This window comes from Hordeum vulgare, chromosome 2H (genome assembly GCF_904849725.1).
Source record: "Hordeum vulgare subsp. vulgare chromosome 2H, MorexV3_pseudomolecules_assembly, whole genome shotgun sequence".
NCBI classification, from domain to species: domain Eukaryota; kingdom Viridiplantae; phylum Streptophyta; class Magnoliopsida; order Poales; family Poaceae; genus Hordeum; species Hordeum vulgare.
The window spans coordinates 134,167,697-134,194,315 of NC_058519.1; the positions used below are offsets into that span (position 1 = coordinate 134,167,697).

At 45.1% G+C, this 26,619-nt stretch overlaps 1 protein-coding gene across 1 annotated transcript; it reads left to right on the forward strand.

Annotated features, from left to right (window-relative positions):
* The first annotated feature begins 327 nt into the window (after nt 1–327).
* LOC123429785 (BTB/POZ domain-containing protein At5g48130) lies at nt 328–3,353 on the forward strand. The gene is made up of 4 exons (XM_045113780.1): nt 328–760; nt 888–957; nt 1,049–2,173; nt 2,294–3,353. The coding sequence occupies exons 1-4, from the start codon at nt 624–626 to the stop codon at nt 2,993–2,995; spliced, it is 2,034 nt and encodes a 677-aa protein (XP_044969715.1). The 5' UTR covers nt 328–623; the 3' UTR covers nt 2,996–3,353.
* Nucleotides 3,354–26,619: the final 23,266 nt, after the last annotated feature.

Genomic DNA, 26,619 nt, shown 5'->3' on the forward strand with positions numbered 1-26,619 from the left:
AGGGAGGCAGTTTTAAATTGAGGCTGCGTGCGTGCTCCCTCCAAGCAACCCCTGGCCCTGGCTGGCAAAGTCACCGTGCTCTGCCAAATGCCAAGAGCTCGTTGAAGCCCGGGCTTCTTGGCCAGCGTACGATACGTCCATGGCAGCAGAAGCTCGTTTTTTCCACCAGTTGGTTCAACACTCCAACAAACACCAAACATCAAGAATTCATACCAGGTGTTTCCATCTGTATCACGCGTGCGTGCGTGCGATTTTGGTGGTGACTGGACGACGCGGTGATTGGCGCTTAAACTAGTGTTGACCCTCTCTTGGATCTTTACACGGCTGCCCCCGTGGGGGCGAGCAAATCTACCGAGAAGACGCTCCGTCCAGAGGAGAGAGGGAATTAAGAAAAGTTGCACGAGGGCGATCCTATTTCCCAGCCTTAAAACTGGGGTTCAACCCCCATTCGTGCACCCTCAGCCATTGTACCCTTTTGCACGCTTCCCTATGTTAGTTACTTCCCTCCGCACTCAACCTCCTTATATGCCCTCCGATCCTCCTCCTAGCGACACAAGTGGTAGTAGTACTGCCTAACCTGCGAAGGATAGATAGTTACTACTACTACATACTTGACGGAGAAGATGATTGGCAGGGGGGTGGAGATGGCAACGGAGGTGGAGATGTCGCCGGCTGCCAAGGAAGCGGCGGCCGCCGCTATGTTTAGCCCCTACTCCAGCCCCAGCACAGCCTTCCTGCTGCAGAGGAGAGTTCTTTCCTGGTACGTACGTACGTACGTGGTAGTATTACATGAAGCAGCGGCTTGACCTTTGTTTAGCTCATGGCATCTTGAATTGCTTGTTGTTTCTCTTGCCTCGCCATCGAATTCTGATTGCTCTCAACTGTAGGGCCAAGGAGACGGGGTCGCCGGCGACGGTGCGCGTTCGCGTCGCCGACAGGAGCTTCATTCTGCACAGGGTCAGATAGAGCTTGCCACCAACAACTTGATTATGGCGTGGCGCCGGTTTTGTGATGATCATACTGAGCTTTGTCGTCGTCGTCGTTGCAGGATCCTCTGGCGTCCAGGTGCAAGTATTTCAGCCACGCGATGGAGGAGCTGCCCGGAGACGTTGAGCTGCCGGACAGCTTCCCCGGAGGCTCCGACGCCTTCGAGGTGATCGGGCTCTTCTGCTACGGCGACGCCGTGGCGCTCGACCCGTTCAACGTGGCGGCGGTGCGCTGCGCGGCGGAGTTCCTGGACGTGGGCGGCCTGGGCGCGCGCTGCGACCTCTACATCAACCAGGTGGTGCTGCAGAGCTGGGACGACGCGCTCATCGTCCTGCAGCGCTGCCAGCCCCTCCTCCCCGTCGCCGAGGAGCTCCTCATCGTCAGCCGCTGCGTCGAGTCGCTGGCCTTCATGGCGTGCATGGAGATCCTCGACCCGGAGCAGCGGCGGGACCAGCCCGGCGTCGACGACGCCGGCGCGCGCGCCCTGGTCGGTCGCCGCTGGGACGCCGAGGTCGTCAAGGAGCTCGCCGCGCGCGACCTCTGGATCAAGGACCTCATCGCCCTTCCCTTCGAGTTCTTCAAGCGGATCGTGCAGGCGCTGCGGCGGCAAGGGATGAAGGAGAAGTACGTGAGCCCCGTGGTGCTCTTCTACGCAAACAAGTGGGTGCTCTCCAAGAAGACCCACAAGTTCTGGGCGAGCTCGGACGAGGCCGGCGACGGCGAGACCGACGCCAACAGGAGGGCCACGGAGATACTGCAGGGCGTGGTCGACCTGCTCCCGGTGGAGGCGAGCGGCGCCATCCCGGTGGCCTTCTACTTCGCGCTGCTGTCGCGGTCGCTCGCCCTCGAGCTGAAAGAGGAGAGCCGGACGAGGCTGCGAGACCAGGTAGCGTCCCAACTGCAGTTCGCCAGCGCGGATGACCTGCCGTTGCCGGAGCACGACGCCGACCGGTCCGTGGCCGATAGCCGGGAGGTGGTGACAATGGAGAGCATCGTCTCAAGCCACGTCGCCATGCAAAGACAAGGGGCCGAGGCCGTGGCGGAGTTGTGGGATCGGTACCTCGTGCAGATCGTGGCGGATCCCAAGCTCCGGCCGGGGAGGCTGGCAGAACTGATCGGCGTCGTTCCGGCCGGCGACCGGAAGACCCACGATCATCTATACGAGGCAATAAAGACGTACTTAGTGGTAAGACAAGTATCCTTCCGGTCACACGCTGGCATGGTTATCAGTCCGAGTGGTTTGCTGGTTTATTGAATTTTCAATTGTCCCTGACGAGAGGGAGCTGCTGATTCTGTGTCATGTCAGGAGCATCCCGGCCTGTCCGGCGAGGAGAAGGCGTCGCTGTGCGGGCACCTCGAGTGCCGGAAGCTGTCGCACGAGGCGTGCATCCAGGCGGTGCAGAACGAGCGGATGCCGCTCCGGTTCATCGTGCAGGCGCTGTTCGTGCAGCAGATGCACACGCACCGCGCCTTCGCCGAGCGTTCCGACTCGTTCCGGTACACGCTCTCCGGCGAGCTGATCCCAGGCGTCGCCGGCGCGTACACGCCGAGCCCAGGGTGCCCCGTCCCCACGAGCCAGCCGCTGAGCACCACCAGCCCGTACACAGACGCCCACACCAACGTGGCGCCCGACGGGAAGCTCCACGCCCGCGGCGACGACGACGCGACGTCGGACTACGAGACGGCGAGCTTCAGGATCCAGGCGCTGGAGCAGGAGATCATCTCGTTGAAGAAGACCCTGCAGCGGCACAACACCCTGAAAGGAGGCTCGGTTCGCAAGGACAGCAAAGAGCCGAGCTTCAGGGCGGACGTGGCGGCGCCGGTGGCGATCAGGCGGCGAGCACCCGTGTCCGGCAGCTGCATCGGATCCATGCGCTGGGGCTCGCAGCGGCGGTGCGCCAGCAGGATCCTGCGCGTGTTCACGAGACTGGCCGTGTTCGGGCGGAGCAGGTCCCGAGGGAAGCAGAGCAAGTGCAGGGCAGCAGCTGAGCAGCTCAGCTGCTTGTAGACTTGCAGGACTCCATTCAGGACAGTTTGCCAAAGAAAAATTAGTCAGGCCAGGACACTGAAAGTTTTGAACTTTTTTACTTGTGGGATGGGAAATTGCAGATGCCACGGTGAAACCTGGCAACCATGGATGTAGTTACTGCTTATTTGTACATACTGCTGCCAACGTTGAAAGGCTTGAATAGGTAGTTGCTGTCAGGTTCAGTTATTCATTCAGTAGAACAAGCGCGAGGTGAAGGTATTTTTGTTAGGTTAGCAACTCCCAACATCTGCATAGTTTATCATTTCATTTGTTAGGTGATGTTTACATCTTTAGTCTTGGCTTGCTGTTGTTGCACTGTTTTGTGTTTAGTTTTAAAGGTGACGCGCAGGTCCTTATCTACGAATTTGAGGCCCCGGTGCTAAATGCGAAAGAGACCCCAGAATTATCAAATAGGATCGTCAAAGCATTTTATCAAATATTGGGAAAATATATATATTAGTGTGTGTTTTGTATGCCGAATAAAACCAACTATACAAACTAAAACCAGGACAAATATTTTAAAACGGAGTAGATAGCAACATATGGGAAACTTAGTATCCGGCATGTCATAGTTGCACCTTAGTTTGTATAATCTGGTTCCTCAACCCGGTGTCAATGGCTTTGTTAGACTATCGGCATTGGTGGGGCGAAGCTTTGGAAGTCAGGTGACATCGGGTGTAGCGTTGTTTGTTCAATTTTCATGGAGAATGGTTGGAAAATTAATGTCAACGTTTTGTGTTTCTGTCTTAAGCCTATTTTTCAATTTACACTTGATGCCTTGTATTTGTGTATTTTTTTAAGATCGTGAAGAGACTGGTTAGGATCTCGTTGCAACCGAGATGCGAATCTTGAAGCAAAATGACTATCTATGAGGGCGGTGACTATGCAACACAACAGGGGGGGTGGGGGCATCGGTCATGGAGCATGTTGTTCGGTCATCCTCGAGGCCTGGGAGGCCTGGCGCTGGTCTGGTTCTAGGAAGAGGTCCACGGGCTCGGCGCACGGCTGGAGAAATATCTTCTAGTATAAGCCAAGGAACCCTCGGTATGAGGGCGGTTAGGGAGCATGTAAACCCTAGCTCTCTCTCCCTTTATAAGGCGAGGCTAGGTGTAGTTTCTATCATCTACTCTCGTAGAATTGGACTCTTAAGCAGTCATATTCATCATATATGTAAATCCCTCACACGAGGTGCTCCACCATCAATACAAAACATAAAGTAGGACGTAGGGTATTACCTTGCCATGACGGCCCGAACTTAGGTAACTTGTTGTGCGAACTCCCTTGTGGTACTTTCGACCACATTTGCCATCCTATCAAGAGTACTCACAATTTCCTTGGGCTCTTTGGTGCCGCCAGGGTTCCAAACGACCGCCAATACGCGCTTGTATGAAATGTTGTTATTAACCCTGATAGCTTACCTATGCATGTGTGTGTTCCAAATGACCGCTCAAATGGACGGGAGCGCCCGTATGGAACGACGTCAAACGCTCTCGACTTCTCTCTGTTTCTGCATAGGATCCAAATGACCGCCAAAACGAGCGCAAGCGCTCATATGATACGTCGTCTTTTCAGCCTGCTCCCTCTGGATGTTTTTTGCTCGAACCGACAGGAGGTCATACGACCGCCTAGACAATCATTCTGGTCGCGTGAAAGACCGTCTTTTCATATGTTTCTTCTGAAACTTCACTTTTTGTTTTTCCTCGTGTGGAGTTAGTTCCAACACAATACATAGGCATATTTCCAAGCATTGAAACGTCAATTCAAAATATAATTTAATTTGCGCAAAGCAAAGCCTTCATTAGAACGACTTTTCCAAACTCACCTTCTATATCTAGAACTTCAATCACTCTTTTATTAAAACAAAACAAAATTTTACATGACTACTTTATTTGCGTGAGTTGCCTCCCAAGAAGTATTTGTTTTTGGTCAGATAGCTCGACCATAGTGGCGAGCAAGGTGGTGCTAGGACAAAAATAACATAGCTTCTAGCATTCAGAATGATGCCTTCTCCTCAGTAGGTCTTCATTTTATTTTTCCCAATGACTTACAAAAGGATCTTTACTGGGTAAGTCAAATCTAATATTCCCCTCAAACACATTTATCATAGATTTGATAGTCCTTAGAAAAGGGCTACCGATAATTATAGGAGCAATGAGATCTTCGGGCATATCAACTATCACAAGATCAATCATGACACGACAATCATTTATTTGAATTATAACTCCATGCTTAATGCCTACCGCGAGAGTGAAAGTAGAATTATCCATATTCAATATAATCTCGTAGTACCATACTGAAAAGGATCGAGATGGACCTAGAGGGGGGGGGGGGTGAATAGGTACAAATCCAAATTTTAATAATTACTTAGCAATTTTAGGCTAAAGTGCGGAATATGAGTGTAAGTCTAATAATTTCTAAGACAAAGAGTAAGCTATTAGGAGTGAAGCAAGGCAAGCGGTAAACAATAATCAAATACAAGTAAGTAATAGGGATTAACACAAGTAGAGAGTTAGGGTTAGGAATAACCAAAACTCCGAGAGAGACAAGGATGTATCCCGATGTTCACTTCCTTGGAGGGAAGCTACGTCACCGTTAGAGGGGCGGATGTTACCACGAAGTCACACCAACGCCACGAAGGCTCACCCTATTCTCCCTTTGAGATAACTCCACGAAGGCGTTTCTCAACCACTAGTGGTAAGCCTTGAGGTGGCTTCCAAACCTTCACAAACTTTCCGGGGGATATCACAATGGTTTGATTCCTCTCCGAAGACTCCTACCGCCTAGGAGTCTCCAACCTCCAAGAGTAACAAGATCACGGGGATTGCTCAAAACTTGCTCAAATCACAAATCACTTTGGTGGGAAGGAGGAGAGGGAGACAATCTATCTTTTGATTGGAACAACACTCAAAGGGACGCACAAATGCTCTTGGGATCTAGGATTTGGTGTAGACAAGAGTGAGTGAGAGGAAAGGTGTTCTTGGGTGTATTCTAGCTGTGTTGAACACCCTTTCACGAGGTGGGAGAAGAGTATATATAGTGTGGAGTGAAATCCAGCCGTTGGAAGTGCAATAAGTCACACAGGGTCCGGACGTCCGACACTTGCCGGAAGTCCGGGCGTCCGTGAGGGGCCGGACGTCCGACATGCGTCGGTCGTCCGCAGCCTGTAGGCACGACTAGAACTCTTCTGAAATTATCAGTGACCGGACGTCCGACAGGGGTCTGTCGTCCGAGGCCTATAGATGCGCTTGAATATATTTGAAATCATCAGCGTACGGACGTCCGGAGTGGCCCGGAAATCCGTGTTATACAGCACAATTTCTACTGGTGGTGGCTTCCGGATTTCCGATGGGGTTCGGACGTCCGGAGGGAGCCGGTTTACCGAGATATAGAACACAAATTCTACTGGTGTAGACTTCCGGATTTCGAGAGCTCGGCCGGACGTCCGGCCCTCGGATGTCCGGAAGGAGCCGGACTTCCGAGTTATATGCCTCACAAACTTCTGGTGGCTGGCTGCGGATTTTTGAAGCCAGCCGGACGTCCGGCCCTCGGACGTCCGGAGGGAGCCGGATGGCCGAGGCAATTGGACATGCATGGAGTTGAAGACAGAGTGGATAGTATGTGGTGTTTGGTATGATAGTAGAGATGTGGTATGAGCAAGTTTATCGCAGAACCTGTGATCCCCTCCTAATAGTGCGGGATCCCTATACTCAATATCAGTAAACTCAAAAGACTACTCTTCATCATCTCTTCTTAATCCCGAGCCTTCTCGAAATATAAATCACCAATCTTTTCAGACAACCTTTGGAACATAAATATCAATCTACTTAAGGTACTTGCCGTCCTGAGATACACTCAACAAATAGGATTAGTTTCCTATGTATGTGTTGTCATTAACACCAAAAGACGATTAGGGGCATAACATGCACTTTCAATCTCCCCCTTTTTGGTAGTTGATGACAACATATACATAGGTCTCAAAAAAGGTTTAACATACATTATAGTCTAGGAGATATTTAGTACGGAGCTCCCCCTTAAGATATGCATGATAAAGAAATCGAAGCTCCAATGGATCAACATGTAAAGACAATAAATCATCATAGAAATAAAGAAGCAAGACATAGTAGTCTATGATGATATCATAGCAAGTCACAACCATTACATGAGTTTTTCCATTACATTAAATCTCCAAGACTAAAAATGACGATAATAAAGACTTAACTACGATACATTACTCCCCCTTTGGCACCAAGTACCAAAAAGTGAGCCATCAACAGCATCAATCAAACTCAAAGCTCATCACCATCATCATCAGCATCATCAGCCAAGCCACTGCCCCCAGCCTTGTCAAGGAACTCAGACCACTCAGGACCAGAAGGGAAGCCAAAATCAGTAGGAGGAGCAGCAGGAGTGGCCTCATCATCACTCACATCAAGAGCGCCCAAGGCTCTCAGACGAGCCTTGAGGGCATCTTGGAGGAAACTAAGCGGGAAACCACGTCATGGGTTTGACCACACTGAAAGGAGACAACCTTCATCAAAGCAGAATGAGCTTTGCCAAGGAATTTGGCAATGCGACCGAGAGGAGTGGAGCTAGATGAGGGGGTGGCAGCCCGTGCAGCAGTGCGGCGAGTGGATGTGGAGGATGAGGGGGCTTTCTTGGGAGCAAAGTCATCTGCCATGCGAGCGGGAATGACCCACTTGCGATGGGTGTGAGTGACAGCCATAGAGAAATCAGCAACATGGTTAATAAGTGCCTGGATGGAAGGAGCGTGAGGAAAGGCTCACTTGTACTGAAAGCTAGCAAGCCGAATCTCATGCCATAGAAAATGGGGCACATTGATTTTGCCCTTGGGGTGCTCGAACAAGTGATACATGATGTCGATACAATAGCCACTGCAAGAACCCTTATCACCCATCTTGGGATAGATGGTGCGGATGAGACACTGAAAAATAATGAAGTAAGGTGAGCGCCAGATGGATACCTGGTTAAGGTCCTTCATGCGCTCATCCGCATCAAGCTCACGTAGTGGCTTGAGAAGATGTCCACACACATCAATAGACTTAGGCGCATGGTTAGGGTCATCCCTATGTATTTTGAAACCGGAATTGGGGAAACCCAGTGCGGCAACAAATGTAGCATAAGAAGCTTCGAAGCGAACGTCACAGGTGATCCAGCTGACAGTGTTGTCGGAGCCAAAATGACATGTGGCATAGAACTGGTGAATGGCAGCAGCATTAAAGTCGCAATGAAAGGCAAACGGGGCGGCAAGCCCCGATGCCTCAATAAGCTCAATGGCACCCGGATATTTCGCCGGGTGCATGCGAATATGCTCAACATCAATAAAGTGATGAATAGATAACCCCTTAGAAACTATGACTGTGGTAAAGATGTCTGCCTGGACGTTTGTGCGGAAACGTGAGTCCATAGAGTCACGTGCGACCTCGTATTGATCTATGTCGCGGCGGAAAGTGAGATATGAAGCTGCGCCAAGTGTGATGAAATTTGTGATAGCATGACCTAACGTGGCAGGAGGTTCTAGTGAAATGCGGCGAGCTTCACCTGCGGGCTGGGCAGGAGGAGGTTGTGGCATGTAGGACGCCCTGCGAGTCCCGGGATTTGGCTTGGATCTTCGAGTGACGTGCTCAGGAAGGTCCTCGGTGGCAAGCTCCTCCTCGAAGTCGGGGTCAGCACCATGAGACGACGAGGGAGACGGCGAACGCCGGGGCGGAGAACGCCGGGCAGTCCGTTTGAAGGGACGGATTGGCTCATCCGAGCCCGACCCCGCGTTCATAGGGATGCGGGAAGATGAGCCGGCCACGGTCTTCCGAGCGGTGTGCTTGGTCTTGCCCATGAAGCGCAACACCTACGCGGATGAAAAATCCCCAAATGAGGAACGAAACATGGAGATACATGGGAGAAATCAAATCCAACATGGAGAGAGACGGAGGAGCGACCTGAGGTTGGATCCCGCGAAGAATACGGAGAAAGAGGTGAGGGATCCGCGGAGGAGATCGGCCCGATCTCGAGGATGGCGGCGCTGGGTAGGAGCTCCTCGAGCAGCTCCTCGAGCTGGCGGCGGCGGCTGGGGCAAAAGGGGGCGCTGGGGGTTAGGGCAAAAGCCCAGCCCCGCGCCCAGCTTTATATAGAGGCCCCGAGGCGCCGGACGTCCGGAGGGAGCCGGACGTCCGGAGGTTGTTCTGGCGTCGGACGACCGACACTGGTCGGACGACCGGAGGAGGTTTTGCCGCCGGACATCCGAGCGTGGCCGGACGTCCGAGAAAGAGGAGAAGGGAGAGGCCAGTTCTGATAATTTTTGTTTTGATGATGATGACTTGCATGGTATTGCAAAAAAAATATGAACACTGTTTTCCTAGAAGCATTACATGCATGAAATGACCTGTGCGTACGTTGTAAGCTTAAAAAAAAGAATTACGACTCACTCCCCCTAAATATATGCGCACATCAAGAGACAACCATAAAGTGAGTGTATGTATGTGTGTAAGATTTCAAGATATGTTGTCAAGCTCCAAGATACCAAGTTCACGCCTAAGTTGACAGAACCTAGCTACGCTAAGTGGCTTGGTGAAAATGTCGGCTAACTGCATGTCGGTACCCACATGGGTAATATCAATGTCACCCTTTTGCACATGGTCTCTCAAGAAATGATACCTAATATCAATATGTTTTGTGCGAGGGTGATCAATGGGGTTCACGGAGATCTTTATGGCACTTTCATTATCACAGAGAAGAGGAACATGTCGATATGTGATACCATAATCCTTTAGTGTTTGCCTCACCCATAACAATTGAGTAGCACAGCTTGCGGCTGCAATATATTCGGCCTCGGCCGTGGAGAGAGAAACACAGTTTTGCTTCTTCGAGGACCAACTTACCAACGAGCGTCCAAGAAACTGACATGCACCGGAAGTGGATTTCCGTCCCACTTTATCACCGGCCCAATCCGCATCAGAATACCCAATAAGATCAAACTTTGCATCCTTAGGGTACCATAAGCCTAACTTTGGGGTGTGAACAAGGTATCTAAGAATATGCTTAACCGCCGTGTGATGGCTTTCCATAGGGGAAGCTTGAAATCTAGCACATATATCCTACACTTAACATGATGTCCGGTCTAGATGCGCAAAGATAAAGCAACGAACCAATCATGGAGCGGTAAGTAGATGGATCAAAAGGAATACCGTTTGAGTCTTCATTTAGAACTACATCGGTGGCCATGGGTGTCTCCATTGGTTTAGCATTTGTCATATCAAATTTCTCAAGAATGTCCTTGAGATACTTAGTTTGAGATAAGAAAATCCCTTCTTGAAATTGTTGTATTTGAAAACCAAGAAAGAACTTCAAGTCCGTGTTGAGTGACATCTCAAAGGTCTTGGTCATGGAGGCCGCAAACTTCTTGCACAAATGGATGTTAGGAGAGCCAAAAATGATGTCATCTACATAGATTTGGCATAAGATCAAATCACCATTTTCCCTCTTAGTAAAAAGAGTGGGATCGATCACCCCCACCACAAAGCCATCATCGAGTAGGAACTTCTTAAGATGATCGTACCAAGCACGGGGTGCTTGTTTAAGACCATAAAGTGCCTTGTGAAGTTTATATACATGGTCTTTGTGATGAGGGTCAACAAACCCAGGTGGTTGTGATACATATACCTCTTCTTGTAGAGGACCGTTAAGAAAAGCACTTTTCACATCCATTTGATGCAAAGTAAAACCATTGAAAGCAGCATGGGCCAGTAAAATGCGAATGGACTCAAGACGAGCAACAGGGGCGAAAGTTTCACCAAAGTCCAAACCTTCAACTTGGGAGTACCCATGTGCTACTAACCTTTCCTTGTTGCGTAGGACAGTCCCGTTCTCATCTTCCTTGTTCTTGAAAATCCATTTAGTTCCAATGACATTATGTTCCTCAGTTGGTCATTCTACCAATGACCATACTTCGTTGCGTGTAAAACTGTTTAGCTCCTCTTGCATAGCAAGTAGCCAGTCATTGTCACATAATGCATCCTGAACCCTGTGTGGCACGGTACTAGAGACAAACAAAAAGTGAGCACAAAAGTTTGTTAATTGTTTACGAGTCACTCTACCTTCCGACACGCCTGTGAGGATTTGATCAATATCAACACGACCGGCCACACGTGGCATGATGGAGGTCAAGGTTTCACGAGGTTCAACCTCGTTTCCATCATCAACGTCCTCAACATATGGATCATTTATGTGCGGGGGTAGATATTCCTCTTCCTGTTGCACCTGTTGAGGTTCATCATCAAACATACCCATACTTTGGTCTACCTCGTGAAGATCAACTTGTTCTTGAGTGTCATCAGGGTGAGAGACATGTTCTCCCACTTGATCCTCAACAACTGGCATGATGGGTATGCTAATATCTTGTGGAGGTACGGGCAGTGAACTGTCTTGAGGATGCGAGATACTCTCATCATCTTCATCATCATCATGGGGTCTTTGTTCCATAGGCAGAAGTGCACCTACACCCATGTTTAAGATATCTTGTGGGGAGTCTTCTTCACCTGCATCATTTAGATCAACTTGCTCCCCATGGGAGCGGTTAAATTCATCAAACGTCACGTCACAGGTTTCTATAACACATCCAGTGGATTTGTTGTAGACTCTGTAGGCGTGAGAGTTTGACCCATAGCCAACAAAAACCCCTTCAGTTGTTTTGGATTGAAATTTCCCTAACCGTTCCCGTTTGTTGAGGATGAAGCATTTGCATCCAAACACACGAAAGTACTTAACATTTGGCTTGTTCCCAGTTAGGAGCTCATATGGAGTTTTCTCCAATACTGATCGGAGGTAGAGCCGGTTTGATGCATGACATGCTGTGTTGACGGCCTCAGCCCAAAAACTATGTGGTGACTTGTATTCATCTAACATGGACCTTGCCATTTCCACAAGTGTCCGGTTCTTCCTCTCTGCCACACCATTTTGTTGAGGGGTGTAAGGTGCGGAGTACTGATGTTCAATCCCCTCATCACTAAGAAATTCTTCTAGGGTGTAGTTCTTGAACTCAGAGCCATTATCACTTCTTACTGCCTTGATGTCCTTGTCAAACTTTCGCTGGGCTTGTTTGGCAAAGTCCTTTGACTTGAGAAAGAACACCCATGTATATCTTGAGTAATCATCAACAATGACTAGGCCATCCTTTTCCCTCCAAGACTTGCCCATGAAGGAGGCCCAAACAGATCCACATGAAGGAGCTCTAACGGCCTCGAAATGGATACAATGTTCTTGGGTGGATGTCTTGATTGATGTTGTTTCCCAGCTATGCATGCACTGCACACACGATCTTTCTTAAAAGATACATTTGTTAGTCCAAGGATGTGATTGCCATTTAAGAGATTTTGAAGATTTTTCATGCCAACATGGGCGAGCCGGCGATGCCATAGCCATCCCATGTCGGCCTTGGCCATTAGACAAGTTGTATGGAAAGTGCTCTCTTTCGAGAAATCAACCGTGTAAAGGTTGCCATCCAATTCTCCAACAAAGGCCACTTCAAGAGTGTCTCTCTTAAAGACTTTCACATCCGTTAGTCCAAATAATGTGTCATAACCGACGGAAGCCAATTGGCGGACTGAAAGTAAATGATATTGAAGGGATTGGACAAGCATGGCATTTGCAATAGACATGTCATTAGTGATTGCCACCTTGCCCAACCCAATTACCTGCCCTTTCGACCCTCCACCAAATACAATGCTCATGTATGGTCGAATGGCTTGCATGAAGTCATAGAGCAAGTTACTATCTCCGGTCATATGATTGGTGCATCCACTGTCGATCACCCATTTGGCTCCACCGGAGAAAACAGCCTGTAACGAATTAAGACTTGGTTTGAGGTACCCATTTTGTCATGGGGCCTTTCACATTAGTTACAAGAGTCTTAGGGACCCAAATAGCATAGAATCGAAATGCATTACGGGGACCAACGAATTTGGCATAGACCTCTCCTTCCTTTGTTTTGCGTAGTACATAGGATGGAGGCATGAATTCGGTTATCTTGTTGTGAGTAGACGAACCCCTAGTGGCCGATCCACTCACAACCTTACCTTTCTCCGTGTGTCCCTCTCGTACAAATATTTCCTTAAGAGGAGTGGTACACTTGAGAGGAGATGCACTTTTCTTGGCAGTGCTTGGGTTGAACCCAAGCCCTTCCTTGGCGAAACCTCCATTGTGTTGACTTAAGATCTCATTGAGAGTCTTTTGTCCTTGTGCACATGTCATGAGACTTCTGTCTAGCTGTGCCTTTAACGAACAGTTTTCCTCAAGGATAGATGCCAGTTCACTACTAGGGTTAGTAGTGCAGGTATCAACATTGATAATAAGTGAGGAGTAGGCCTTAGCTAGAGTATCAAGATAAGTGACCTTAAGTGCCTCAAAGCTCTTTGTAAGAACAATGAGTTTCTCTTCCCTGTCTTTGAGAGACAAGGATAGACGCTCACAGTCCTTAGAAAGAGAAGCATGAGAGTTCACAAGTTGGTCTTTATCATTTAGTAATTCTCTGCACACATTTTCAGCCTTTTTCAAGGAGGCAAGATCATTAGCATGTTTATCAAGGTTTTCACCTACTTTTGAACATAGTGCATCATTTTGTGCTTCCTCATACAAGACTTTCTGCTCAAGGAGTTCGTTTCTCTCCTTCTCCTCAGTGACGAGGGTTTCGAGTTCCTTGATGGTATTGGTGTGCTTACTCACCATTTCCATAAGTATGCGAAACATAGTGAGCTTCTTTCCTTTAAGAGAGAACATAATTTTGTTTATTTTAACAAACATGGGATGATCTAGATCATTATCCTCATAGTGATCTTCCGCATCAAGATACTCATCAGAAGGAGTGGAAACTAGACTGAAAGAGTTTAACCGTGGGGTTACCTTAACCTTATCATGGGAGATTTGGTCTTCCCCATCTCCCATGGCAGTCTTTGCCATCAAACACTTGTGAGCGTTGCCCTTGTAGTCCTTCATATAGTTGTAGTGAACAACATCACCACTTTTGTTGACTAGCCTCAAGGTGCTCTGTGTATCTTGAGCTACTCCGGCAACTCCACCAACATCTTCTGGATCTGATTCTTCTTGTGCAACCATTGCTCTTCCATCTGTCCTCTTGAGCTTGGAGTTCATAGGGTTTGGCAACTTCTTCTTTACAAAGGACTTTGGAAACCTTGGTTTGTCTTCTCTCTTCTCATAAGGGCAGTCATTGGAGAAGTGGTTGGTTTCCTCACAGTTATAGCATTTCCTTACCTTCTTCTTTGGGAATCTTCCCTTGAACTTCCCTGCACTGAACTTCTTTACAAAGAGAGCAATGTCCTCAAAAGATGGGCTTTCATCAGAGTCAACATCATCACCATCTTCGCAGTCATCATCACCCCCTTCTTCTTAACTTTCTTCTTCGTCACACTCATGCTTGGCTTTCAAAGCAAGATTGATCTTTGATGTTGAAGTGCCATGCATGGCTAGGTGCTTTGTTGCATTTGCCTTTGACTCTTCAAATAATTGGAAGGTGGATATGATGTCATCTGGAGTCATTTCTTTGAAACCATGATGCTGCCTCATGTCCCATACCATTTGATGGTGATACGGAGCAAGAGCGTGAAGTAACTTGTCTACAAGAAATCTCTTGGTCAGATTGAAACCATCTTGCGTCTTGTCACAGTCACATGACTCAATGTGTGCGGCGAGAGTCATGAGCCGTTCTAGTAGTTGCTTGGGAGATTCACCCTTTTCCATACAGAAATTCTGTAATTGCCCCTTGGCAATTTCATATTGAGCAAGCCGAAGAGTGGAGGTACCGGTCTTGGTCCTTATGATGTTGTCCCACAATTCCTTGGCACTTGTGATGTGAATGTAAGGTCTTCGTTTCTTGTCATTCATTCCTTTTCTTATGCACATGATCGCAGTGTCATTGAGGTGCTTGTCATAAGTTTCTCTGGGCGTGAGGCATCTTGGATCAACGGGATTGTACCCATGCTCGAGGATGTCCAGCATCTCATCATTGGCGTACCTAAGATGATCCTGCATATCAACTCTCCACAAAGCAAAATCGGAATTGTCATCAAGCAAGGGAGGTTTTCCTCCAGGATTTTACTTAGGTTTCTCAATTTGAGATCTAGCATAAAGCCATGGAACACTGGTTTGGTTCCTCTCTGGAGGAGGTTGGCCAAATGGAGTACCGTGCACGTGGGGCCCTGAGGCCCTCAGGGACGTGGTTGTCCCCGTGGTTAGTGATGCTAGTCTCATTTGGATCATGGTCTCAAGAGAAGCATCATGCTCCTCTTTTTGCTTGGCAAGGGCCCGTTCCAGGTCCTCAGAGGTGAAAGACTTGACTTCCGAGGAAGTCCCGTCCCTCTGCACTGGAGCTACCGTAGCTGGATTCACGTCCATCTCGCTCTAGGGCGGTTAAGCCACACAAATAGAGCACGAGGCTCTGATACCAATTGAAAAGGATCGAGATGGACCTAGAGGGGGGGTGAATAGGTACAAATCCAAATTTTGATAATTACTTAGCAATTTTAGGCTAAAGTGCGGAATATGAGTGTAAGTCTAATAATTGCTAAGACAAAGAGTAAGCTATTAGGAGTGAAGCAAGGCAAGCGGTAAACAATAATCAAATACAAGTATGTAATAGGGATTAACACAAGTAGAGAGTTAGGGTTAGGAATAACCGAAACTCCAAGAGAGACAAGGATGTATCCCGATGTTCACTTCCTTGGAGGGAAGCTACGTCACCGTTAGAGGGGCGGATGTTACCATGAAGGCACACCAACGCCACGAAGGCTCACCCTATTCTCCCTTTGAGATAACTCCATGAAGGCGTTTCTCAACCACTAGTGGTAAGCCTTGAGGTGGCTTCCAAACCTTCGCAAACTTTCCGGGGGATATCACAATGGTTTGATTCCTCTCCGAAGACTCCTATCGCCTAGGAGTCTCCAACCTCCAAGAGTAACAAGATCACGGGGATTGCTCAAAACTTGCTCAAATCACAAATCACTTTGGTGGGAAGGAGGAGAGGGAGACGATCTATCTTTTGATTGGAACAACACTCAAAGGGACTCACAAATGCTCTTGGGATCTAGGATTTGGTGTAGACAAGAGTGAGTGAGAGGAAAGGTGTTCTTGGGTGTATTCTAGCTGTGTTGAACACCCTTTCACGAGGTGGGAGAAGAGTATATATAGTGTGGAGTGAAATCTAGCCGTTGGAAGTGCAATAAGTCACACAGGGTCTGGACGTCCGACACTTGCTGGAAGTCCGAGCGTCCGTGAGGGGCCGGACGTCCGACATGCGTCGGTCGTCCGCGGCATGTAGGCACGACTAGAACTCTTCTGGAATTATCAGTGACCGGACGTCCGACAGGGGTCTGTCGTCCGAGGCCTGTAGATGCGCCTGAACATATTTGAAATCATCAGCGTACGGACGTCCGGAGTGGCCCGGAAATCCGTGTTATACAGCACAATTTCTACTGGTGGTGGCTTCCGGATTTCCGATGGGGTTCGGACGTCCGGCGCTCGGACGTCCGGAGGGAGCCGGTTTACCGAGATATAGAACACAAATTCTACTGGTGTAGACTTCCGGATTTCCGGAGCTCGGCCGGACGTCTGGCCCTCGGATGTCTAGAGGGAGCCGGATTTCCGAGTTATATGCCTCACAAACTTCTGGTGGATGGCTGCGGATTTCCGAAGCCAGCCGGACGTCCGGCCCTCGGACGTCCGGAGGGAGCCGGATGGCCGAGGCAATTAGACATGCATTGAGTTGAAGACAGAGTGGATAGTATGTGGTGTTTGGTATGATAGTAGAGATGTGGTATGAGCAAGTTTATCGCAGAACCTGTGATCCCCTCTTAATAGTGCGGGATCCCTATACTCTATATCAGTAAACTCAAAAGAATACTCTTCATCATCTCTTTTTAATCCCGAGCCTTCTCGAAATATAAATCACCAATCTTTTCAGACAACCTTTGGCACATAAATCTCAATCTACTTAAGTTACTTGCCGTCCTGAGATACACTCAACAAATAGGATTAGTTTCCTATGTATGTGTTTTCATTAGCACCAAAAGACGATTAGGGGCATAGCATGCACTTTCACATACGCACCTAGATTGAGACTACCATAAACAGATTTAGGGATAGTGGAAACACTAACCCCAAGATCACAAAAAGCATTGAATTTATTTAAACCAATCTCAATCTCTATAAAAGGATCAACAATGTCTTCTTGCTTAGCAGGTAACATACTATAAAGCTTCTTTCGTTCATCGTTTAACTCACGTACCTGCAACTTGTTCAACGAAAACATCATATGCCTCGCTGTTAGATACCTCCAGTAGTGGGTATTTCATTGATATCATATTACAAAATCTGCAGTGGTATAATTATATTCTCGGACATGGCTTGTGTCAAGTTCTTTGTTGCTTCTTACCATTTTAACATCTTCAACCGGGTTAGGTTCCGGTTTACCAGCAAACTAGGCTAATATCAAGGTTTGGCTCTCTACAATTTTAGCCACTTGTTCTTCCATATTCTTGGATCTTGTATCAAGCATCTGCACATCATTTGTTAGTCCCACAATCTTATCTGTCAACTAACCAAGCAAGTTATCATGATTCTTCAAAATATTTTTGAAGTTTTGGGTTTGCTCAGTTTGACTAGCAATGAAACTTTTGAGAGTATCCTCAAGAGTATTTATTTTGCTGATATTAGCTCCATTAAAAAATTTGGTGCTCCATTATTATTAGGATAAGGAAGTCTAGAAGCATATCCATTATTTTGTCCAGTTGGGATTGTAGCTATTGCGAGCAATAAAATTCCCATCACTAACTTCATCATTAGTGATGGCATTTATATTTACCTCTTCTTTACCTTTCATGATGGAGATGAGTTCATCAATCTTGGTTGTCAACTCCGTATTATTTTCTTCAATTGCATTCACCCTCTTGGTGGTGGTTCTTTCAACATACCATTGGGCATGGTTTTATTGCGTATCATCAAGAAGTTTCATGACGTCCTCTATAGTCTTTCCCATGTTCCTCCTGCAGCTCTATCAAGCATAGGTTTTGATATATGATTTAAACCGTTATAAAACAAATGAAGGATTAACCACTTCTCCATTCCAAGGTTAGGACAGATTCTTATAGCTTCCTTCCTTCTTTCCTAGGCAAGCGCTAGTGGCTCACATTCCTCTTGCTTCAAACTTGCAATCTGAGAACATAGTTGCATAATTTTTTAGGTCGGTAAAACTTAGATAAAAATTTGCTACAACAATCATTCCAAGAAGTTATATTGCCTTTATGCAAATCTAAAAGCCATTCTTTTGCTTTTACTCTCAAGGAGAAAGGAAATACACACAACTTCAAAGTGTTAGGATCATAATCCCTAATGCGTGTCCTATTGCACAGTTCAGTAAAATTATGCAAGTGCATACCAACATATTCATAAGCAGAGCCTCCAAATTGGTCCCGTTGAACCATGAAAATTAAGTTCTGTTTGATCTCATACTCGGCGGCTGCAACCTCAGCTTGAGATATGGGTTCACGTATGAAGTTGTTGCTGGGAGTAGCGAAACTTCCAAGATTATGAGCCATGGTAATCTTCTTGGCATTTTGAACTTACAAGACTTGAAAAAAATAAAAAATAGAAATAAAAAAATGAAAACAAAAACTGAAACTAAACTTAACAAGAATTCTAAACACAAAGACTAGGAGCACCAAACTCCTCACCAACAACTGCAATGAAAAAAGGGCTTGTTACTTCCTTTTTGTGTGATCCGGTAACAAACCAAAAAGTACCCCATACCTATTTCCCAAAAAAGTGGTCTAGTTTATATAGTGTGCAAGAGGAAGGTTCCATTGAATCGATGATCTCTAGAAAGCAATTGTTAAAGGATTATTTCTAGCATTTAAACATGTCAATCAAGCTAGTAGTGATGTAGCACTTATAATAAAAAGAAGGTACGAGTATTGCGGACTTAATGTATTTTTGTTGGGACTAGATAGGGTATTAATATTTGTGATACAAGTCAACCATCGAGATATGCTTGTTACAAACTGATAGCCCACAAGCATAGGGGATGGCTACAGGCTTCATGGGTAGTATTTCACCCTAATTTATTATTCAACACAAGGGGAGCCAAATAATATTTATTGATTGTACAAGTTGAGTTGTTAATTCAACCGCACATGGGATATCTCTGTGCAACTAGGATTTAGTAGCACAAAAAATGATAGTAGTAACAGTAACAGTGATAGCAGAAATTTTGGTAACAATAGTAACGGTAACAATTGAGTAGCAGGTGTGACACCAGCAACAAATGTAGTAACTTAGCAAGATTCAGTATATGTAAAGCGTAGGCATGGGGATCGGTGATGGGTAATGATTTAGATGACATTGATCATACGCCGGTTACACACTAGGGCGACACAGAACTAGCTTCAATTCATTAATATAATGTAGCCATATATTCCATATATAGTCATACGTGTTTGTGATAAGAACTTGCATGCCATCTTTTGTCCTACCTACTATGGCAGCGGGGTCCTATTGGAAACTAAGGGATATTAAGGCCTCCTTTTAACAGAGAACCAGAACCAAGCATTAACACATGGTGAATACATGAACTCCTCGAAGTACGACTATAATCGGAAAGAATCCCAATTATTGTCACCTTGGGGTATGTGGATCAAGACACATAATAGGTAACTACAACTTGCAAGATAGGATCCAAATCACTCTCATAGTCATGAAAACATAATAGGTTTAGATGTGAAATCATGGCACTCGGTCCCTAATACGTCCATTTTGCTCATGTTTTGTTACTGTTATTTATAGTGGTTTTATGCATTTTGCCACTTGGTGGAGTAATTGTAATGCCTTTTCTCTCATAATATACAAGGTTTACATCAAGAGGGAGAATGCCGGCACATGGAATTCTGGACCTGGAAAAGCTATGTCACAGATACCTATTCTACACATTTCCAATTGGGCTAATACTTTACGAAGATTTATTTTGGAATATATAATAAATACTAGAGCGAAGAAGTACCAGAGGTGGTCCACCAAGCACCCACTAGACACCCGGGCACGCCAGCCCCCTAGCGCGGCCTGATATCTAGTGGCCCCCCTAGCCCACCTATGGCGACCATCTTCTGGTATACATTCCCTTTTACCCTGAAAAAATGGGAGGAGGACTTTCGGGATGAAGCGTTGTTGTCTCGAGGCGGAACCTAGGCAGGAGCACTTTTGCCCTTCAGTGGAGCGATTCCGCCGAAGGAACTTCCCTCCCGGAGGGGGAAATTGAGGCCATCGTCATCACCAACAACGCTCTAATCTTGGGGAGGCCAATCTTCATCAGCACCATCTCCTCTCAAAACACTAATTCATCTCTTGTGCTCAATCTTGTACCGAAACCTCGGATTGGTACCGGGGGTGTGACTAGTAATGTTGATTACATCTTGTAGTTGATGCTTTATGGTTTATTTGGTGGAATATCATATGTTCAGATCCATTATGCTATTTAATACCTCTCTGATCATGAGCATGTTTATCACTTGTGAGTAGTTACTTTTGTTCTTGAGGCCACAAGAGAAATCATGTTGCAAGTAGTCATGTGAAGTTGATATTCATTTCATATTTTTATGATGTGAATGTTGTGATTCCTTTAGTGGTATTATGTGAACATAGACTACATAACACTTCACCATATTTGGGCCTAAGGGAATGCATTGTGGATTAGTAATTAGAGGGTGGGTTGCGAGAGTGACAGAAACATAAACCCAGTTTATGCACTACCCCGTAAGGGGTTGATTTGGATCCCTATGTTTAATGCTATGGCTAGAATTTATTCTTAGTACTTTTCTCGTAGTTGCGGATGCTTGCGGGGGGTTAATCATAAGTGCGAGGTTTCTTCAAGTAGTAACAACACCCAAGCACCGGTCCACCCACATATCAAATTACCAAAATATCGAACGCGAATTAACCCAACATGACGAAAGTGACTAGATGAAATTCATGTGTGCCGTCAAGAACGCTTTGCTTATTATAAGAAACTGTTGTGGCCTGTCCTTTACCACAAAAGGATTGGGCTACCTTGCTGCACCTACTGTTACTATTGCTACTTGTCACTTGTTACAATTATCTTGCTATCAAACAACTTGTTACCGCTATTTCAGTGCTTGCAGAAATTACCTTGCTGAAACCGCTTGTCATTTCCTTCCGCTCCTCATTGGGTTCGACGCACTTACTTATCGAAAGGAGTACAATTGACACCCTATACTTGTGGGTCATCAAGAATCTTTTCTGGTGCTGTTGCCGGGGAGTGAAGCGCCATTCGTAAGCGGAATTTGGTAAGGGAAATTTTATATTACGTGCTAAAATTTAATGTTACTTGTCATTATGGAAAGTAATCCTTTGAGGGTTTTTTTTGGGGTATCTTCACCTTGAACAGAAACACCAAGAGGTGTCCCTCAACCTGCTGAACCTACTCAAAATGTTTATTACGAAATTCCTTCGGGTATGATAGAGAAACTGCTAGCTAATCCTTATGCAAGAAATGGAACAAAACATCCCGATATGCACCTAATATATGTGGATGAAGTTTGTGGATTATTTAAGATTGCGGGTTTATCCGGAGATGGAGTCAAGAAGAAGTTTTTCCCTTTATCTTTTGGGGGGGAAACATTGACATGGTATAGGCTATGTGATGATACACGATCTTGGAACTAGAATCTATTGCAATTGGAGTTTCACTAAAAAATTATCCCATGCATCTTGTTCATCGTGATCGGAATTTTATCTATAATTTTTGGCCTTGTCAAGGAGAAAGTATTGCTCTAGCTTCTGGGAGTCTAAAGTCAATGTTATATTCATGCCACAATCATGAGCTTGCAAGAGAAATTATTATTCAGAATTTTTATGCTCGGCTTTCTTGTAATGATCAAACCTTGCTTGATACTTTTTGTTCTGGTTCTTTCATGAAGAATACTATTGAATTCAGGTGGGATCTTTTGGAAATATTTAAACGCAACCCTGAAGATTGGGAACTTGACGAAGGTAAGAGTCAGTTATAGAACTTAAGTTTGATTGTGTTAAATATTTTATGAATACCGATGCTTTCAATGATTTTAGCACTAAATATGGACTTGACTCTGAGATAGTAGCCTCATTCTGTGAAACCTTTGATGCTCATGTTGATCTCCCTAAAGAGAAATGGTTTAAATATCATCCACCTCTTAAAGAAAAAGTTGAAGAACCAATTAAAGTTGAGGCTGAAATTATCATTTACAATGTTGACCTAGTTGTGCCTACTACCTATATTGAGAAACCACCTTTTCGTGTTAGGATAAAGGAACATGCTAAAGCTTCAACCATGGTTAAGAAAAGTTATGTTAGAACAACCAAACCCTCTAAGAAAATCAAGGCAGAACCTAGTCCTTCTATGGTTAAAGATCTCTTGGTAGACAATATTGATGGGCATGTTATTTATTTCTATAATGAAGCGGCTAGAATTTCCAAACCTGATACTAAAGATAATAATGGACCTGTTATTGGCATGCATGTCGTCTCGGTCCAAATAGGAGATTATTGCTATCATGGTTTATGTTATATGGGTGCTAGTGTTAGTGCTATTCATTTTACCTTATATCAAGAAATCATGCATGAGATAGCACCCGCTGAAATAGAAGACATATGTGTTACTATTAAACTTGCCAATGGATACACCATCACACCACTTGGGATTGTTAGAGATGTTGAAGTCTTGTGTGAAAAAATAAAATACCCTACTGATTTTCTAGTACTTGGCTCACCACAAGATATTTTTTGTCCCATAGTATTTGGTACACCCTTTTTGAACACTGTCAATGCTCCAATAGATTGCAAAAAGGAAATTGTGAGTGTTAATTTTGGTGGTATGTCTCATGAGTTCCATTTCTCCAAGTTTAGTAAGCAACCTCATGATAAATAATTTCCTAGTAAATATGAAGTAATTGGTCTTGCTTCTATTTCCATTCCTCCTACTGATCCATTAGAACAATAATTGCTAGATCATGAAAATGATATGCATATGCGTGAAAGAAATGAACTAGATAATATGTTCTTTGAGCAAAAGCCTATCCTTAAACACAACTTGCATGTTGAAACTCAAGGAGGTCCACCTCCACCCAAAGGTGATCTTGTTCTTGAATTAAAGCAATTACCTAACACTTTGAAATATTCTTACCTCGATTAAAAGAAGATATCATGTTATTATCAATGCTAACCTTACAGAGCATGAAGAAAATGATTGTTGAAAACTCTAAGGAAGCACCGAGTTGCTATTGGGTATACTCTTGATGATCTTAAGGGGATTAGTCCCACTCTCTATCAGCACAAGATTAATATGGAACCAGATGCTAAACCCGTTGTTGATCACCAACGAAGATTGAATCCCAAAATGAAAGAAGTGGTAAGAAATGAATTATTAAAGCTTATGGAAGCAGGTATAATTTATCCCATAGGTGATAGTAGATGGGTAAGTCCCGTTCATTGTGTTCCTAAGAAAGGAGGTATTGTTGTTGTTCCTAATGATAAAAATGAACTCATTCCACAAAGAATTATGATGGGGTATAGAATGGTAATTTATTTTAGAAAATTAAACAAAGCTACTAGGAAAGATCATTATCCTTTACCTTTCATAGACCAAATCCTAGAAAGGTTATCGAAGCACACACATTTTTTGCTTTCGAGATAGTTATTCTGTTTTTTCTCAAATACCTAAGTCATAACCTGGTCAAGAGAAAACCACCTTTAATTGTCCTTTTGGAACCTATGCTTATAAATGTATGCCTTTTGGATTATGTAATGCACCTTCTACCTTTCAAAGATGTATGACTGCTATATTATCTGATTCATGTGAAAATATTGTTAAGCTCTTCATGGATGATTTTTCCTTTTACGGAACTTCTTTTGACGATTGCTTAATAAACCTTGATCGAATTTTGGAGAGATGTGAGAAAACTAACCTTGTCTTGAATTGGAGAAGTGCCACTTTATGGTAAATGAATGTATTGTCTTGGGTCATAAAATTTCTGAACGAGGTATTGAGGTGAATAAGGCTAAAGTTGATACAATTGAGAAGATGCCATGTTCTAAATATATTAAAGGTATCTCTAGTTTCCTCGGTCATGCTGGTTTCTATAGGATGTTTTAAAGAATTCTGTAAAATTTCTAGGCCTCTTACTAATTTATTACAAAAGGATGCCCCTTTCGTTTTTATGATAATTGTGTAGAAGCATTTGAAACACTTACGAAAGCCCTAACTTACGCACCTATTGTCCAACCACCTAATTAGAACTTGCCTTTTGAAATTATGTGTGATGTTAGCGATTATGTTGTTGGTGTCGTTCTAGGACAAAGAGTTAATAAGAAATTAAATGTTATTCATTATGCTATGAAAACTCTAGACAGTGCCCCGAGAAATTATGCTACCACTGAAAAATAATTCTTAGCAGTTGTACTTGCTTGTGATGAATTCAGTTCTTACATTGTTGATTCTAATGTAATTGTTCACACTAATCATGCTGCTATTAAATATCTTATGGAAAAGAAAGATGCTAAGCCTAGACATATTAGGTGGGTTCTTTTGCTACAAGAATTTGATTTGCATATCATTGATAGGAAAGGAGCTGAGAACCCCATAGCTGATAACTTGTCTAGGTTAGAAAATGTTCTTGATGACCCACTACCCATTGATGATAGCTTTCCTGATGAACAACTAGCTATGGTCAATGTTTCTCATAACACACCGTAGTTTGCTGACTATGCCAATTACATTGTTGCTAAATACATACCAGCTAGTCTCGCCTATCAACAAAAGAAAAAAAATCGTCTCTGATTTAAGACATTACTTTTGGGATGACCAACATCTTTATAAAGAGGGAGTGTCCCTCCAAGGCTTATGAAGGACACCATGCGGGAGATAGAACTACACACAAGGTATTAGAGTTTGGATTTTATTGACCTACTCTTTTCAAAGATGCTCGTAAATTTGTCCTCTCTTGTGATGAATGTCCAAGAATTGGTAATATAAGTAGACGTCACGAAATGCCTATGAATTATTCACTTGTTATTGAACCATTTGATATTTGGGGATTTTTATTATATAGGACCTTTTCTTTCCTCTAATGGATGTACACATATTTTGGTTGTAGTTGATTATGTCACTAAATGGGTAGAAGATATTCCAACCAATAGTGCTGATAATAACACATCTATTAAGATGCTTTAGGAAGTTATTTTCCCATGTTTTGGAGCCCCTAGATACTTAATGACTCATGGTGGTTCACATTTTTGTTGGGCAACGTTGCATGGGAAACAAATAAATTTCTACGCACACGCAAGATCTATCCATGGTGATGATCATCTACGAGAGGGGAGATCGCATCCACATACCCTTGTAGATCGCTAAGTGGGAAGCGTTAAGAAATGCAGTTGGTGTAGTCAAACGTCTTCACGATCCAAATCGCAAGCCGTCCCACGAACTCCGTCCCGATCAAGCTCCGAACGGACGGCACCTCCGCGTTCAGCACACGTGAAGCTCCATGACGGTCTCCTCCTTCTTGATCCAGCAAGAGAGACGAAGAGGTAGCTGAATTCTGTGGCAGCACGACAACATGGTGGTGATGGTGGTGTAGCTACTCCGGCAGGGCTTCATCTTACCGTACCGAACTAGCTGTGGGGTGTCACGAAGTGGTGGAGGGAGAGAGGGTTGCGCCTTGGCTTGAGGTCCAAAAGACTCTATCACCTCCACTATATATAGGAGGGAGGGGATGGGTGGCGCCCTAGGGACAAGCTTTAGGATTCGGCCGATGCAAGGTGAGGAGGACGAGTCCTCCTCCAATACGGTTTGGAAGGGGGACTCCCCTTCCCCAATTCAGTTTGGCCCCACCCTCCTTTCCTTGTTCCCCTTGGCTAAATAGGCCTCCTTGGGATGGCCACCAGCACACCAGGGGCTGGTGCGCCACCCTTGGGACTCTTTGGTTCCCTCTCGGGTGGGTGGCCCCTCCCGTTGGAACTTCAGAACCCATTCGTCACTCCCGGTACTTTACCGGTAATGACCGAAAATCTTCGGGAAGCCAAATGGACACTTCCTATATATCAATCTTCATCTTCGGGCCATTACGGGAACCCTCGTGACGTCCGAGATCTCATCCGGGACTCCGAACAACATCCAGTTACCAATATCAATAATTCAAGCATACCGAAACATCACCGAACCTTAACTGTGTTGACCGTGTGGGTTCGAGAACTATGTACACATGACTGAGACACTCTCCGGTGAATATATAATAGCGGGATCAGGATGTCCATACTGGATCCTACATATTCTACGAAGATCTTTACCAGTTGAACCTCTATGTCAAGGATTCAGTTAATCCTGTATCACATTCTCTTTGTCCTCTGGTATGTTACTTGCCCGAGATTCGATCGTCGGCATCTCTATACCTATTTCAATCTTGTTACCGGCAAGTCTCTTTACTCGTTCCGTAATACAAAATCTCATGGCTAACTCTTTAGTCACATTGCTTGCAAGGCTTGTT

Coding starts and splice junctions, on each gene's coding strand:
- LOC123429785 (XM_045113780.1), top strand. CDS start 624: ATGATTGGCAGGGGGGTGGAGATGGCAACGGAGGTGGAGATGTCGCCG. Junction 761..887: donor CAGAGGAGAGTTCTTTCCTG/GTACGTACGTAC, acceptor TCTCAACTGTAG/GGCCAAGGAGACGGGGTCGC. Junction 2,174..2,293: donor CAATAAAGACGTACTTAGTG/GTAAGACAAGTA, acceptor GTGTCATGTCAG/GAGCATCCCGGCCTGTCCGG.